Here is a 15,899-nt window from a genome sequence, read left to right as displayed (position 1 = left end):
TTTTCTTCATCTATCCTAATTTTTTATGTACTGTAAATGTTGCAAATCAGTGCTGCCCTGATGGCCTGGTAGAGTAATAATTTGAATAAGAAATCATTTGTATTGCGTATACGTGTCCAACGCGGCCATCCGTGTGTAGCTGCGGCGAGTATACTTGGAAAGCTGTGCGGACGCGGAAAAAAGGTATACCCCGGCCTTTAGATGGCAGCCTTATCGAAAGCTAGTTATTTTCCATTAAAATCAATTGAAAACATGTGCCGGCCGCGGGCGTAAAGCTTTGGTGCGCACGCCCTAATTACCCTTACACGCGCAACATATGACATTTGACCCATCACGTCACCACCGCGACAGTGCGCGACCTTTGTTGATTCTTCTCGTAGCCTAGTTGGAGCGAGCGTTGCAGGAGTTGCATAAAGTTTTGCTGTTGATAGCCGGAAGCTGAACGTCTTCTTAGAAAACATTTCGAGAAGAGATTTTGGAGCACAGCAGGGGTTGTATAGGTAGGTTGTTTTTTTTCTTGGTCTTTTTTTATTAATATGTCTATTTGTGTATAGTTATCAGGTTCCATTTGTGCCGATGGTAGGCTACTTAAATGGCGCAAAACAAAGCCCACTTTAGCCTGTTTCATTAGCCTATCCATGACGCTGTTGTGATGTTGAGAGAGGTACGAGATAAAAAAATAAAGCACTTCAATTGGAATGATTTTAGCGTGTGTGATTTATGCGTGTGCGGGTACGGATCGGGTAACGTGCCAAATATTAAAGGGTCCGGGCGGGTGCGGATTTAATTTTGATATTATCACGGGTGACGGGTCGGATCTGGTGCTGAACTTTGCGGGTACGGGCGGGAGCGGGTCTCCAAAAATGGACCCGTGCAGGACTCTGGGTTCGAATCCAGGTAACACACATTGCACATTTGGATAAAACCATCAACTAAATGCATAAATAGGTTGTACTGTGTCCTTAGTCTTGTCTATTTAACAACCAATTTTTTCAAACAGAATCTGGTTTGTCCATAAATAAGGTGTCTACCCTAACAGAGGTCAATCATTTTCTACCGGTTTATTATATCTACCGGTTTATCGTTCACCCCTACGTGATAGGTACAGAAATCAGTCTAAAAGATAAGCATGCATGTTTAAACATGATTCCCCAGTAATCATGAACAATACCAATGGGTCACCAAAAGTCCTGATGGTCAGTTCATATGATCAGACAACAGAGGACTCATTCAGGGACACCCGTTAGGTCATGTGACAACATTTTGAGTCGTGCTCGAGGCATCAGTTTGATAACAAAGAAGCTACCCTCCTCAGACAGTGAAAGGGCCACACACCCATCCATTGTGCATCCCACCCCCCAAAATCCTATGCCGCATTTTCATTCCCTCAGTGCAGTCACAGAATGAACATTTCAGCACCTCCTCAATCATTTTCCAATAGAGCGCCACACGGGGGATTCTATTAATCTGACATTTAACTCATTTTCAATTACAATCATACAAAACCGCATTTAACCACTTCAAGCCCGTGCTCAGCAAGTCACGGCTAATCCAATTTAAAAAAATACAGGTCATCAGTGGCTAAATCTTTTCAAGTCCATCGTTCCGGACCCCCTGCGGCTCAATTCTGATGGTTGTTCATTTGATTTTATTGTTTATTAATGTTTTTCTTCATGCGTTCATCTTATCTGCATGCAGGTACCATTCCTGTCTCTCTCTCTCTACATCTCTCTCCCTGACAAATTGCTGCCTATGCAGATGGAACCGCCTGGTAAATTCCCCCTTCAAGAAACATTCAAGCTCTTCTAAACAGAGTCCAATCACCCATCGTCTTGTCTTTGCATTGTGTTTTACTCTGGCTATAGGGTCTTCTGGCTGTGGTGTTGTGTGTGTTCTCTTTTGTCTAAGAGCTGTGTGTGACCATACATGCAGCACAAAGAGCAGACGTCCTCGGTGGACAGCCTCATCCCAGCTGGGCGTTACCTCTGTTTCCAGCCTGTTTTGCATAAACCAAAGTCCTCATTTAGTTGATTAACTTTGCTTTCATTATGATACGCTTTCGGTGGGTGCGATGAAAGGAGCCTTTTATCGTGATAACTAATTTACGTTCGCGCGGCTGGACTCTCAGAGCCACGAGACGGTCCGGTTAAGACTTTTGGGGAGTGACTTTATTAGCAGGGTTAGCTGCCCAGCTGTATACAGAGCTGTAAATTCTCTAAAGTGGCACAAATTAAGAGCAAGAAGAGAGTAAAGTCTTTAAAAAATCATTAACTTCAGGAGCGAGTGTTTTTTAAATAGCGTACTGATGAGAGTCGGCGAAACTAAGCGTTCTTCTGACATAAGGCTGCTAAAGCATGATAATCTTTTATTGCAATGTAAATAGATAAAACAACAAATTGTGTCGTAATTTCAGTGGGTATAATCGAACCAAGTTTAAGTTATCATTTAACTATTAATCGTCGCCTCGGGCATTACTCTTAAATATTATTTATGAGTGATTCTATGAATAAAGATTCAAACGATTTTAAATATATAAAAGAAGAAAAAAAATCAACCCTCATAAAAGTTGTCCACGTGGCTAGTGTTGTATGAGTTGATATATGAGGTTATAAATACATGCACACAAGCCTAATGTACCTTCAATGATTGATGTATCAGATGCATGCTATACTGTTTGGTCAAGCAACGATGCACCAAAATATGAATACAAATGAATGTCTTTCTCTAAAACCGAGTAAACCATGCATGAGAACAACATTTGCTTTTCTCAGGTTGTAAAAAAGGCTTTTGTAAGGAGATTGGCCACTTCCGTTTGTGCTCAGAGATGAGGATCTTGTAGGCTGTGTTACTAAGGAGCCTTTTTGGAGCCGGAGCCTGAATCGTACCCGGGCCATTTAAAGCTAATCCATTTAGCAAACTAACCCATCCTGTCTGTCTCTTCAACCTTGCCTTCTCATATCGTCTTGCCTGCATGTCCTTGGGCAACAAAATGCTTTGATTCAAAGCAATTAACATCAAATATTTTACAAAATATACAAAATGCAAAAGAAGTCAAGTAACATTTTTTCTATTAAATAACATTGACATTGCTTAACAATAATGCCAAGAGTGTGAATTAATAAAGTTAACAGGATCAATTTCATTTAACTTCATATTGATTTTTTGATAGTTTTTTTGTGGCCTTGGACTTTTTGGCAGCACTTTTTTTTTACAATTGGACATTTTGCAAACAAAATAAAAACTGTAACCTCAATAAATGTGGCTATGGAGCCCCTAAAGAGACATTGAGCAAAAATTACATAAAGTTTAGTTTTGCGTGTGCACATGAAACTATCGCGTGCACACGTGAAACTATCGTGTGCGCACGTGAAACTATCGCATTTAGTTTTGCGTGCACACGTGAAACTATCGCGTGCTCATGTGAAACTTTTTTTTGTTAGATAATTTTTCTATATCTTTAGCATTATTTTGATGCATTATTTTTCTTTGCAACTTTGCAACTTTGCAACAGTGCACATTGTGTATATAAATTACAGTATATAAATTAAACTGAAATGAATTAAATTGTGTGATTGTTTTGCATGTATTGCTATAGTGTGATACCTTTCTCCATCTCATCTTATTCAATCTAGTTAGTTCCTTTCTCTCTTACTCCTGATATTTATCAAGGCAAGGACGGCGACGTGGCTCCAAATGAATACAGAAATAAATTTAAAGACTTCATATAAATATATAAAAGGAGAAATGTGAAGAATATCTGTGTGCTGCCATGGAAACTGATCAAGTACTGCAAAATGAAACTGATAAAAAGAAAAAGCTCCTATACATTTTCTGTCTGGACACAAAGGTACGTGTTTCGTAATGGAAAACACCTTTATAGTTTGACATAAAACATCAATTCAACATAAAATTAAAAGCGACCCTGTCTACTTTCTTAAATAACATGATTGTGTATGATTTGCACTATTAATTTCATAATCTTTCATCAAAGAAAAAAATCTTTGAAAAATGAATTTTTACCTAAAAGACTTATTAGATGTCAGCCTCTCCTCTTTAAGCATCTGTAATACACTACTAACTACAATTCAATCAAATTTCAAGTTTCATTTGGAAAAATAGGTTGTAAATGTGTGCTTTATGTTATTTCACGCTAAAAACTGTACGTAGTAACTGGAAGTAGCAAGCAGAAGAACTCAAACCATGACAGAAACAGAACAGACGTCCACATTCTCACACATCCACCGCACACAAGGTCATACAATCTGTCCATGTTCCCTACTGACAGCTGCCAATCACATTGCCTGTGTTTCTCACATCCAACAGATGTCCGAGTGTGTTACATGAGCCCTCTTCTGTCGACTTCCTGCAAGCCGGGCGGAGCGATCAATAGCTACCTAAAGAAACGCACTGCATCATCTCAGCGCAGAAAGGTGAACGAATTGATAAGAGCGCCATGTTTCTATGTAAACCTGCACATTCATATCAGTTCGCACTGTGAACACGCTCACGCGATGATGTCCAATGAGAATTAACATATAGGAACCATGAGCTTCCACTGCAGAATATTGATCACATGGGAAGAGAAAAAACAGCACTGACACACGCCATACATACATAATCATGCAAAAACACTTGTGCCATTCAAAGCTCCCTGTAATGTCATTTGTGCAAAGGTGATAGAAATCTGTGTCTGTTTGTGATATTACACCCCGGTGTCAGCCACAGGCAAAAAATATATAAAAGCATTCTATTACATAAAGATACGCTGTGATCAATGATTCCGACTGGACCTTCATTGATCGAAAGGAAGGGGGGCTATTTCTGCCTGCTGATGCCCCTCTGCCTCTTTGTGAGGAGCGACGAAACCAAATCTGCTTGCTCGGTTAAGTCCTGGCCCATTATTCCTTAGAACAAAAGCTGAAAAGGGGAAACGGACATGAAATTGTGTCCCAGGGTCATCGTTCTCCTCTGTAAGAGATGAAGCGTGTCATTTCTTTCATGTTAAATACTCTCTTATATACCAGTGTTATATGCAGAGAACAGTATTCTGTAAGTAAGCCCGTACTGTAGGTCAATTGTAAATGCTTTTATAAAACATAAAGCTGTTTTTTAAATATTCAGACTGGCCTAGCAATGTTGCATCAATACATGACAAGCTTGGGGCGGGACAAACTGTTTGTTGACCACTGGCAGACAGGGAAGAATTCTTAAAGTATGCATGCATGCATGCACAAAAACATACAATAAAGTAGGGCTGCACAATTAAATCGAAAAACTAATCTGGATTACAATTACGGGTGAAACATTTACATAATCACCAAAAACCTCAATTACAGCTGCTCATTTTTGTGCGTTTCGGCAGTATGTTTGAGCACCAAATACAGTGGTGAATCCGAGATTTTAAAATTGATAAGTTGACGTGTCCAACATAAAATCTATTAACCATCAATAATCGCAATATCAAGGCGAATAATCTGCAATTATGAAAATATTTTTTATCATAATCATGCAGCCCTACAATAAAGTTAACACTTTCCCTGCCATTGAAGAGTTATACAATAAACATTGACGAGTTATCTCGTCAATTAGGAGAAAACATTTGCATAAAAAACATGTTCCTGATGAGATTTTATGGTTATCTGTAATATAGCGATTATCCGCTAGATGGCGCACTTACCCAATTTATTAAAAAACTGAAGTAAAAAATTATTTATTAATTTTAGACTCTGTGTATGTTTTGATAATCGTTCTGAATCTGATCGCTAACAAAATGTATTCACAAAAATGCAATTATTTAAGCTTTTTGCTAAAAAAAATTATTTTGGAAAATTTTTGTTGTTTGTTTATTGTTTGTTTGAAAGCAGCGGGTCTGTTCTTTCATTTTATATATATTTATATATTTTTAAAATAAATTTTTCCTGGAAGGCATTTTGTGAAATTTTTCTGAAAATCACAAAAAATGCTGGCCGGCAACTTTTCAAAAAAAAAAAAGGCTGGCAATGAATAAGTTAATAATAATAATAATACAATAAATATTTTCACATGAATATCTATAATAAACATTCTTTAAAACGACAAATCTGATAACTTTAAAAAATCTGATTTTTTCACACAAATTTCCCATACAGTATTTTCTATCTATAGTTTCCTGCTGAATAAATGACATGATCACATCCATAACTATACATTACCTAACTGGAAAAAAAAACTAATGAAAAAATGCCAGAGCATGAAACATAATTTCTTAGAAATGGTATAAAATAAAAAGTGTTGAAAAATTAGAGACTGCTTATTTAAGGCAATCTTTAAGTTACCACAAGCTAAAAGGACTTTCAGGTCTAGTTGATCTTCACACAAAGCTTTTAACTAAAGGAGCTACTATCAAAAATGTTACGTCTGTTAGAGAATCAATGCTGGCAGAACAAGAACATCCACAAACTGTTCGGTTTAGGAGCATCCTTAAAAAAATTGTGAGCTATAGTTGTGTACAGATGCAGCACAAGAAATACTTTTTTCAGCTTAAGGCCACATAAGGACACAACACCTGTGTGTTTGTAACATTTGCCTGGATAACATCACCTGCGCACAAACATCCTGTGGATGCTTCATTAACTGTCCAGCCGTGAAAAAATATTTCTGTCAATTAAAATAGTCTTATGATAAAATGTTCAGATTATGGTTTGAGTAGCCCTGCTGTAGTAGTGGACTTTGTAAGCATAAGCACATTTATAGACAGCCAATTACTAGGCAACAGTTTGTAAATGTATTTTAATGCTTAATACCACACTCTGCATAAAATCTGACATGTTGACTGAAACAAACTAACAGCTGCTAATTTATAATATTTACATGTCAGAAATGGCATAACAGAATGTGAAAAATTAGACTATGAACCTTTCACACATTATGCCAACTTATGTGCTTCGCTGACTACATTAATATACATAGTTCAATTCTGCCCAGGCAGCAATAAACTCAATCCAAGCATTTTTTTTTTTTGCATTTTACAAAAAGTCATTTATCAAATATTACAACACAATCTGATAACAATTTGTAACAGTTGTTGAGGTGTTAACATCAAACCAGATCTCACAGAACAACTTAAGTACGCGGTTGCTAATTCCTTTATAATTCGTGCCATCCCATTCTTGCACTTTAGTGCGTTTTTTCTTCTAATAATTGTACATTATAGTTATATTTAATGTTACGTTTTCCTGTGAGATCAGGTTAGATATTAACATTTTAACAACTGAGGTTTAATGAATCACCATCCTTTTGCCTCAGTACAACAAGTGCATTTCACAAAAAAAAAGTTTTGGGGGCCAGGCATCATGGAAATTTCCACTGCAGAAGGTGAAGCTTTTAGAGAAAAGAGGGCACATGCATGCTCACTTTTGAATAAAACACCCACAAAATGAGCCGAGAGAGTGCTTCATTGTATCAATGGTTAAATAGCAGCTTTAAATCAATGTCTTGTCTCTGTATAATATGCTGTTACTTTCTGTATTGACATTCTTACAGGTTTTTTTTTAAAAAGAGTGTGGTTTTTAAAAGGAAAGCTTTAATGGGAGAATTAAAATTTTCTTTCATTTTTTCTGTTGAATGAAGAGTCTGATGTTCATATGAAACACATACTCCTTTGAAACTTTTCTCTGCTGAGGTACGACAAAAATATACATTCTTTTAGCATAGTTTTCTCCCAAAGAGACATACCACTGCTAGGAGTTTAAATGAAGCTATTTCTAGTTTACAATAAGATTCGTTTTCATTATTCGAAAAGGAAAAAGGACCAGCATGCTGAAACATACAAGCCCTAATCCAAAGTAACATCACAATATGCTCAAATACTGAACATGTTCTGATATCCTCTTAAACAGAGTTTCACTGACCATAATAATGGTTAGTTAAACCAGACTACATGATGACCTCACGTCCTGTAAAATATATTTCATGACAATAGCTTTTTCCAGGTCAGCAGGGAAGGGGGGCATACATGTGGTCTGTGACCTCTGCAACCAATCACAGTCCTGCCCTTCGGTAGCCATGAATGTCCTCCTAATGTGTCTTCTGCAGCCAGCCACCACTGTGTCTAAATGACTTCTGCTACTGATCCTGTCATCTGTGCCCGCAGTGTCCTAGTCTTTCCCTTAACATGACAGAAAGGCCATGATCAATTCAGTCCCTCTGTGACACCAGACCAGACACAGCTCAGCTTGGTGGCTGAAGATCAAGTACGATAAAATACAAGTGCACTCTGTCTGATAGCGCCCTGCCGCTGCTAAATCTGAAGTCAACCCTATCATCACTTTCTCTATTCACTAGGGATGCAGAAACTATATCATCTTTGACTAATTGACTGATTTTCACAAGCCACATTTTAATGGTCGTCATCTAACCTACCACCAAACCAGCATAACCAGCCTGAACCAGTGAGGAAATTCATTTCAGTGGGAAGCCACCCAAAAGACCATTTGGTTAAGCGCAGGCTGTCTGGCGTTATGCTGGTTGAGTCTTACATACAGTGAAACCCCAGGCAGCACTAGCCAAGCGCAGAATAGCGGCGAGGGCACCAAGGAGCCTGTATGTCACATCCTAGATTTCCCCCTCGGGTTTAGGCACACGTTGCCTGAGAAGAAACGAGCCGTGAAAAGACAGGAAATTACACGGTGGGGGATCCATCATCAGGAAAGCGTCTCATTGGTTAGCTGAACGCTCACATGAGCTGTAAAAGGAGAGTAATAACTATATAAACACACACATACTGGGTTTGGACACTTGTATGTAATGACAATAGACTGCTCAGTGGTATAGATGCAAATAGATGATCAGAAATAATTAAGCTCATAACAGCTTCTTCTACTTTGGCGACGATTATAAAAGCACAAAACTATTTTGGGGGAGAATTTTAAAGTTGACATGAAACAACTGTTTTGTAAAGTGGCAATATTTTGAATTATTTCTGATAGAAAAAAGTTGTCCAGGGCATGATTTTATCCAAAAGGAATTGCCAGGATGATGAAAAGACGCCTACTGTACTGTATGGCCATTGGGGAGAAAGAGTTAAAAGGGACATTTCAAAAGACTTTTTTAAGGTGTAAAATACATCTTTGGTGTCCCCAGAATGCGTATGTTAGTTCTAGCTCAAAATACCCCACATATAATTTATTATAACATGTTTAAAACTGCTTTGGACAGGGTTCCCACACCTTAGTTAACTTCAAATACAAAGACTAAATGTGGGGACACATTTTTAAGTAAGAGCAAGGTTACATCGTGTTACGTTTTAGGATACATTGTTACAGTTCCCTTTCGAGGGAACTCACGCTGCGTCACTGCGGTGAAACTTTGGGGACGGCTCCAGGGGTAAGTGCGTCTGAATGTGTATATCAAATTCAACCAATGGTGAGGCTTAACGACAAAGACGGGGTGATGCGGGAGCCAGGAAGTATATCGCTATCTATAATATTGCCAAAGACGGCGTTACAGGGATGCAGGAAGTATGGCAAGGGAAAGGCAGCGTCTCGATCCCTTTTTAGGTAACAACAGTTACATACGTAACCCGAGACGTTTTCATGTGTCAAACACAACTATGTAAAAAACATTTTGGTATGAATCAACATTCGCATACAGAAGATATAAGCATTGAAAGCGAACAGTTTAGCACGTGTGCTTAAAAAGTCTAGAATTTTTATGATATTATCCTACAATACACAGGGAATAGCATGGATTTTTCCCCCCAGAAAACTTCTTGCATAAAATAGATTCAAGCACTTTCAATGACCTGTATCTATGCATGTATATATTTTCTAAAACTTCCCAGGGCCTTGAATTTTTTTCCCCCAGATTCACAAACTTTCAAGGATTTCAAGAACCCGTGTGTGCTGTTTTTGGGTGTATGCTTTTAAATGCAAATGAGTTGATCTCTGCACTAAATGGCAGTGCCCTGGTTCGATAGTGCAGATTAAGGGGCGGTATTATCCCCTTCTGACATCACAAGGGGAGCCAATTTTCAATTACCTATTTTTTCAGATGCTTGCAAAGAATGGTTCACCAAAACTAAGTTACTGGGTTTTTTCTTGTTCACATCTTCTAGGTTGATGGAAGCACTGGGGACCCAATTATAGCACTTAAACATGGAAAAAGTCGTGATATGTCCCCTTTAAAAATAGGTATACTGTACCAAAAAGGCAAGTCGTTTCAGATGTTATTATAGTTTGATAAAAGTTTACGAAGACATATTTTTCTTTTAACATGCACCAATAAATCTTTTACAATAAAACTGTTTTTTTAAGAAACTAAATAGAATGAATTCTGATTTCATGTCGACTTTAAGCCAAGCCAAGTCTCATCTGTGGGGAAGAACAAGTGGCCGTAAAGACCCAAGGGACACAGAAACAGTTGCACTGAAAAAAGGCACATCTTAGGACCCCAGATGGGAATTTTGATGTGTCTTGTAATAGCTGGAGAAGAGCAGAGGATGGTACAGACCCTCTTAAACAGCCAGGGAGCAAAGAGCCAGTCACTGAAATACCATAGGGATAATACAAAGAACAATAGACCTAAGGAGGGAGAGAGAGAATAAGAGAGAGAGGAACAGGGAGGGTTGGTGTGATAGAGGGATTGTGCGGGAGGTTGAGAAGGAGCACAGAGATCCTCACTGCCATGCAGCTCGGATTTAGGCAGGGATTATGGCTCGGGGAGCTTCCCTCCTTCTGGACAGGCTGGTGCGAGGGTCAGGAAAAGTGATTTTATTTTGGTAGCTTTATCCTTGTGAGGCTCTGGCAGAAGGCAGAGGATGATAAAGGCAGTTTTAAAGCCAGTAACCCTTCATCGGCCAAGATGGGCCGTGCACCCTTTTTCTCCTCTTTGCACGGACGTTAAGCCTAAAAACTAGAACCTGATGTCAAAGCGGCCTCTGTGAAATGAAATGGGGTAGTGTGTCATGCTTAAAATGGAGTGAAATGTCACATAAAGAGTGGAGCAAGATAAGAAATAAATGTGAATTTTGCTGTCTGACTCAGTGTCATATTTCTTTAGCTGGACATAATCAGACTTACGCAGTAGTATGCAAAACCACCTGCTGACAATGATTTTTTGTGAAACGATCATATATACAAGATTAAGGGGTATTCTGTTAAAATGATTAGGGTTAATGATACAAAAGCACTTTCAGAGACATTGTAAGTAGTTATAGATATGTATTGTACAGTTATAGGCCTTCAGGTAATGTATGGAAGCTGTAACAACCGCCTGCCAAACCAACACTGCTTTAAAAACAGCAAAAGGCACGTGGTGTGCATATATATTTTATATAGAAACTATGTTTATTAACCAACAATAGTTTTGATTACATCCTACTGCAAAGGAATCAACAACCAGACCATGCATAATAAAATGTAAAAACTTTAAAACTACTGGAAAAAATGCCATGAGTGTGGGTTTATAATCGTTCAGCAAAATAAATAAATGCTAAAAAAATCCTGCTGTCAGAAAGCAGCTGTCAATCAATCAACAATGCAGTATAGTGTGCAGTATCAATAAAGGTGATCAATAAACTACAATTCCTAAGAAAAACCCCTGACGATATACAATATCAATCACAAATCGGCATCCAGCAGCAAATTTATCGCAATACCGAACACATTACAGCTATATGACTTTGCTTTAGTCTGTAACGTTAACGCTACTGTATCGATATAATGTTCAACTTGACCGGCACTCGCGTTGTTTCTGTTATGTACAGGTTTAATACGACCATACATACAATCATCATATATCATTTTAACAGCTCAACAGAAAATGTACAGATGCTGTAACTCAGCATTAAACCCTAATTGAAATAATAAACACCAGTAGCGACCCTCTTGTAAGCACTTCAGCACTAGTAAACAAATGATATTGCGCTGCTGAGGTAAAATAAAACCAGCTCTTTAATATAGATAATAAAGTCATGTCTGGTAAATTGAATTCATACCTTCACTGGTGGAAGAAATTTGGTTTTAATAATCTTCTAAGATCCCCCCTCGTTGCAGAGCCGCTGTCTCCTCAGTCTCTATCCGTTTAATATTGCAACAATATTACTGCGGCCGCGAGCCCCTTCCGCGCGACTCTCAGCCCTGAAGATGGGGGCGGGGCCGCGGTCACTGACGTCACACGCCCTGCTATAAGTGCTTGTACAGTGAGGTACAGAAACACCAAAACCATTTTAAGCGCACTCCCCTCCCTTCCCTCTTTTTCTTTTTGCTTCCATCTTTGCACACTGTAAATGAATTACTAGAATTACTGGAAACATCTTTTCTGTGTTTAGTGAAATGTTATTTTTGCGAGTATTCCGGGAGCCGGACCTCGTAAGTTTGTTTTTTTCTCCATTAATTTAGTATGCTCAGTGTCCCATCAATGCCCACATAATGATAAGTGGTTAAATAGGAACTAATACATGTACATACATTGATACAACTGATTGCAAATGCGTGGGAAAATATTTGATTATTTAATTATTCATGCTTTAAAATGAAGGGGCGCGTTGGGTCCAAAGCTCATAAAAAAAAAAAACAATGAACACAGAATCATCACAATTCTTCTATTCCTAAAGATCAATACAGAAAACTCTCCACCCTGATACTGTCTCAATCATCCAGTGAACATCTACAGTAAGTGCTCAAACACACTTTGATTTATGATTCACTAATGGAGTCCTTAAAAGATGTCCATAAATTCAAAGTAATATAAAAATCAAAAATCTAATTCTGAGCTAGAACACAAACAATAACCAAAATCCCATACATTTTGATCAACATTATATAAAATTTACAATAGCAAAGCATGATTGAAGAGCAAGAAGATGTTTTAAAATGAGCATAAATGTTACATATAATAAATACCTCATGTAGGTTTGTCAGATAAAAAATGTAAAATGCACATATACTTGAAAAATGTTAAAACATTTAAAATGCAATAAAATAATCTGTCAACATTACAACAAACTTTAGATGAGGTCTTTATAGCACTTATGTAGTTAGCAATTGTCTGAATTGCTTGATAAATCTGCCACCTACAGACAAAATGGCACAATACAGCTATCTCAAAAACAACACATTCCAGACACTGCAAAACATTTCACCTTTGCCATCTAAACAGCTAGCAGTGACACTGCTAATGTTTGACAAACAAAATATATTTAACACTTTACAACTACAATAATACTGCTTTTAAAATACTGTCTTTAAAACTCAAAACTGGGCATCCAAAGCCCTAAGGCATGAACACGGCTGATTCTGAATGTAAAAGTTATAAAATCCCAAATCCTTTCCTTACAATAAATGAAACACATAAGAGAAAGGAGAACATTGAGAGTGAGAGAGAAAATGAGATGAGTTTGGGGCAAACGAGAAAAAAGCCCATAAACGATAATGAACATTCCCCCTCTCTTAATCTCCTCCACCACCCTCCGAGAGAGCAGCCAACAGGAAGGATGCTGCTAATTTCCTTCTTTATTGAATTGAGCTGGGCACACACGTCCTGGAGGGCCGGTCAGCCTCCCTGTAACATCCTCTGTTACTGTACTGTCGCTCTTGTACTCATGCATATATAATTCCTCTGCTTATTTTGAGCCTCTGTGCTTTCCACTCTCAGGTTTTTCAGACATTTTCATACAGATTATTTATCTACTATATCTTCACGGTTTTTTCTTTTTCATTATAAATCTCCAGAAAATGCTTGTTAACCTATTAATCAGCTCAAATCAGTTCTTTTTATTTTTTTCTTTATTTTAAGATTTTAACAACTACCAAAATAGTGTGAAATGTAAATTATGAATCCTAACAACTAAACCAGAATGGGTAAGAGGGTTGAAAGCAATTGGATAATAGTTTTAGCCTATCGCTGATTTTGACAGGTTTGTGACAAAAAGAGCTTGCCGTTTTAGTTACCTGTAAATCTATAAATTATTAAAATGTGTTTATTTCTTTCATACAATAACTTAAAAACAGCAGAGTTTGGATAATGCAGTGTACTTCAAGATTATTTACGCCGATTAAATCGCCATTACATGCTGAAGAAGGGCGTTTAGCCCGAAACGTTCGTTGTTGGCGATTAAACGCTATTTTGCAATTTGAACTGTGAGTGCTGTCCTTTTCTTACATTATTTGCCATGTAGTATTGTGCAATGCAATATAGAATAGAGCCAAAAAATCCAGAACCTCTAAAAAGAGGTGGTACCAGCCAAAGTAACAACTTTAGGGGATACAGACATTTGATGTGATTTGTGCCTCTAATGCTTAAAAGTAACGGGACACCAATTTGTACCATATTTGCGGAAAGTGCCTCACGCTCACTTCCTGTCTGCTCCCTTCAGTTTTCTGAGAGTGAACCCTCTTGTACAAAGAATAAAATCCAGAATAAAGTGTAAGATTAATGTGAGAAATGCATACTAGTTTATGGCAGGTTAGGTGCTGGTCTAGTGGTGGACCATAAGAATGACTTATTAAGCTAGTCTTTCTGGTGAAGCTGGACGACAGAGAAAGTCATACTACGCCTGATGGGGACACCGCCAGTATAGTAGACCACCATCCAACACTGAGCATGCATGATAATCTTACCATAATATTAAACTAAAGAGTTTTGTCATATTGAGGTAAAAATTAATAAACTAAAAGACATAACCTGAGCAAACACACCAGCAGAAGTCAATTGCTTTCTTGCGATTTCTCACATTGCAGATGTGTATTCATTTCGAAATTACAGTACGCCCACAATGATTGCAAGTACAGTAAGTCTGATGCAAACATAAAAAATGATTTACAATTTCAAGCGAGATATATTTAATCTATGTGTAGCCTATATATACTAAGGTGTGCGTTACTTTAAGAATAGTCCACTTTTCTATGATAAATTGGCACTTTACCGGTTTCCTCACACCTCAGGTAATTAACCAGCTGCTCACGACAATTGTTAATTAGAAAAGAATTGCCTACTGTACTTTACTTTAAATATAATACAACACACAAAGTCACATCCACCCACCCCACCCACGAATGACCAACATGCCACAGTTCACATCTCCGCTTATTAAGAATGTACACTGAAACTATAAAATGTGACAATACTGAATAACTTTGTGTTTAAATACAACTCTTTAATTCTACTTTAGATGCAATGTACAGCACCTCCTGTCAGTAATGCACAACGCCCACAGTGATTTCTGCACCATCTGGGTGGATTGAAATGAAACACGGCTGCCTGCACGCTGAATGTATGTCATATGACTGTATAGGAGATGAGAACGGTTGTCCTATACCTGCTCGTTCCTGTTCATGCATTGCAGTTTCTTCTGTTTCAGGTAGGTTGTCGTGAGTGGCATGTTGTAGTCTATAAGGTCTGCGGTCAGATGGGTTGGTTGATTGTTCTCTGAGAAGAGATTTACAAACATGAGATTAAACACTGGTATAATAAAAAATAAGTGACATTATTATCAAGACAGAGAAATGAAATCCAGGCTAAAGTCTCAAAATCTAATTATGAGATTTGGAGCATCAAAGTTTTATTTCACTCATTGATTTCACATTCATTTCAATCTTTGACATGACCTTCTCAGAAAATATTAAAGATATCAAGGTTTATTATTTACATTATGCAAAAAAAGTATGACTTTAGCTGGGTTTTCACAGACTGGGTCACATATGTACAGAACATGAGTACTTTATATATCCGAGTTGTCACAAGAGGGCAGTATCTACCCCAGGGTTTTCTGGCAAAGTCTTTGCCTAATTAACAATACCAAACAAAGGCCTTATTGTAGTAATATAATGTGCAAAACTGCAATTATAATTATTCACAGAAATACCAATAAAAATTCGAACCCACCTCCCTCCATCCTCCATAAAGCCCCTGTTGTGTTTTTT

At 37.8% G+C, this 15,899-nt stretch overlaps 1 protein-coding gene across 2 annotated transcripts in view; it reads right to left on the bottom strand.

Annotated features, from left to right (window-relative positions):
* Positions 1 to 15,899, bottom strand: part of nol4lb (nucleolar protein 4-like b) — a 108,296-nt gene that overhangs the window by 61,206 nt on the left and 31,191 nt on the right. For both annotated transcript variants that reach the window (XM_055187314.2, XM_055187315.2), the window contains exon 4: positions 15,296 to 15,405. In XM_055187314.2, coding sequence (XP_055043289.2) covers positions 15,296 to 15,405 — 110 coding nt within the window. The remainder of the gene's footprint in view (positions 1 to 15,295; positions 15,406 to 15,899) is intronic.

Source organism: Misgurnus anguillicaudatus, chromosome 13 (genome assembly GCF_027580225.2).
Source record: "Misgurnus anguillicaudatus chromosome 13, ASM2758022v2, whole genome shotgun sequence".
In the NCBI taxonomy this organism is placed as follows: domain Eukaryota; kingdom Metazoa; phylum Chordata; class Actinopteri; order Cypriniformes; family Cobitidae; genus Misgurnus; species Misgurnus anguillicaudatus.
Note: the sequence above shows the minus strand (reverse complement) of the source record. Positions and strands in the feature narration are given on the sequence as shown.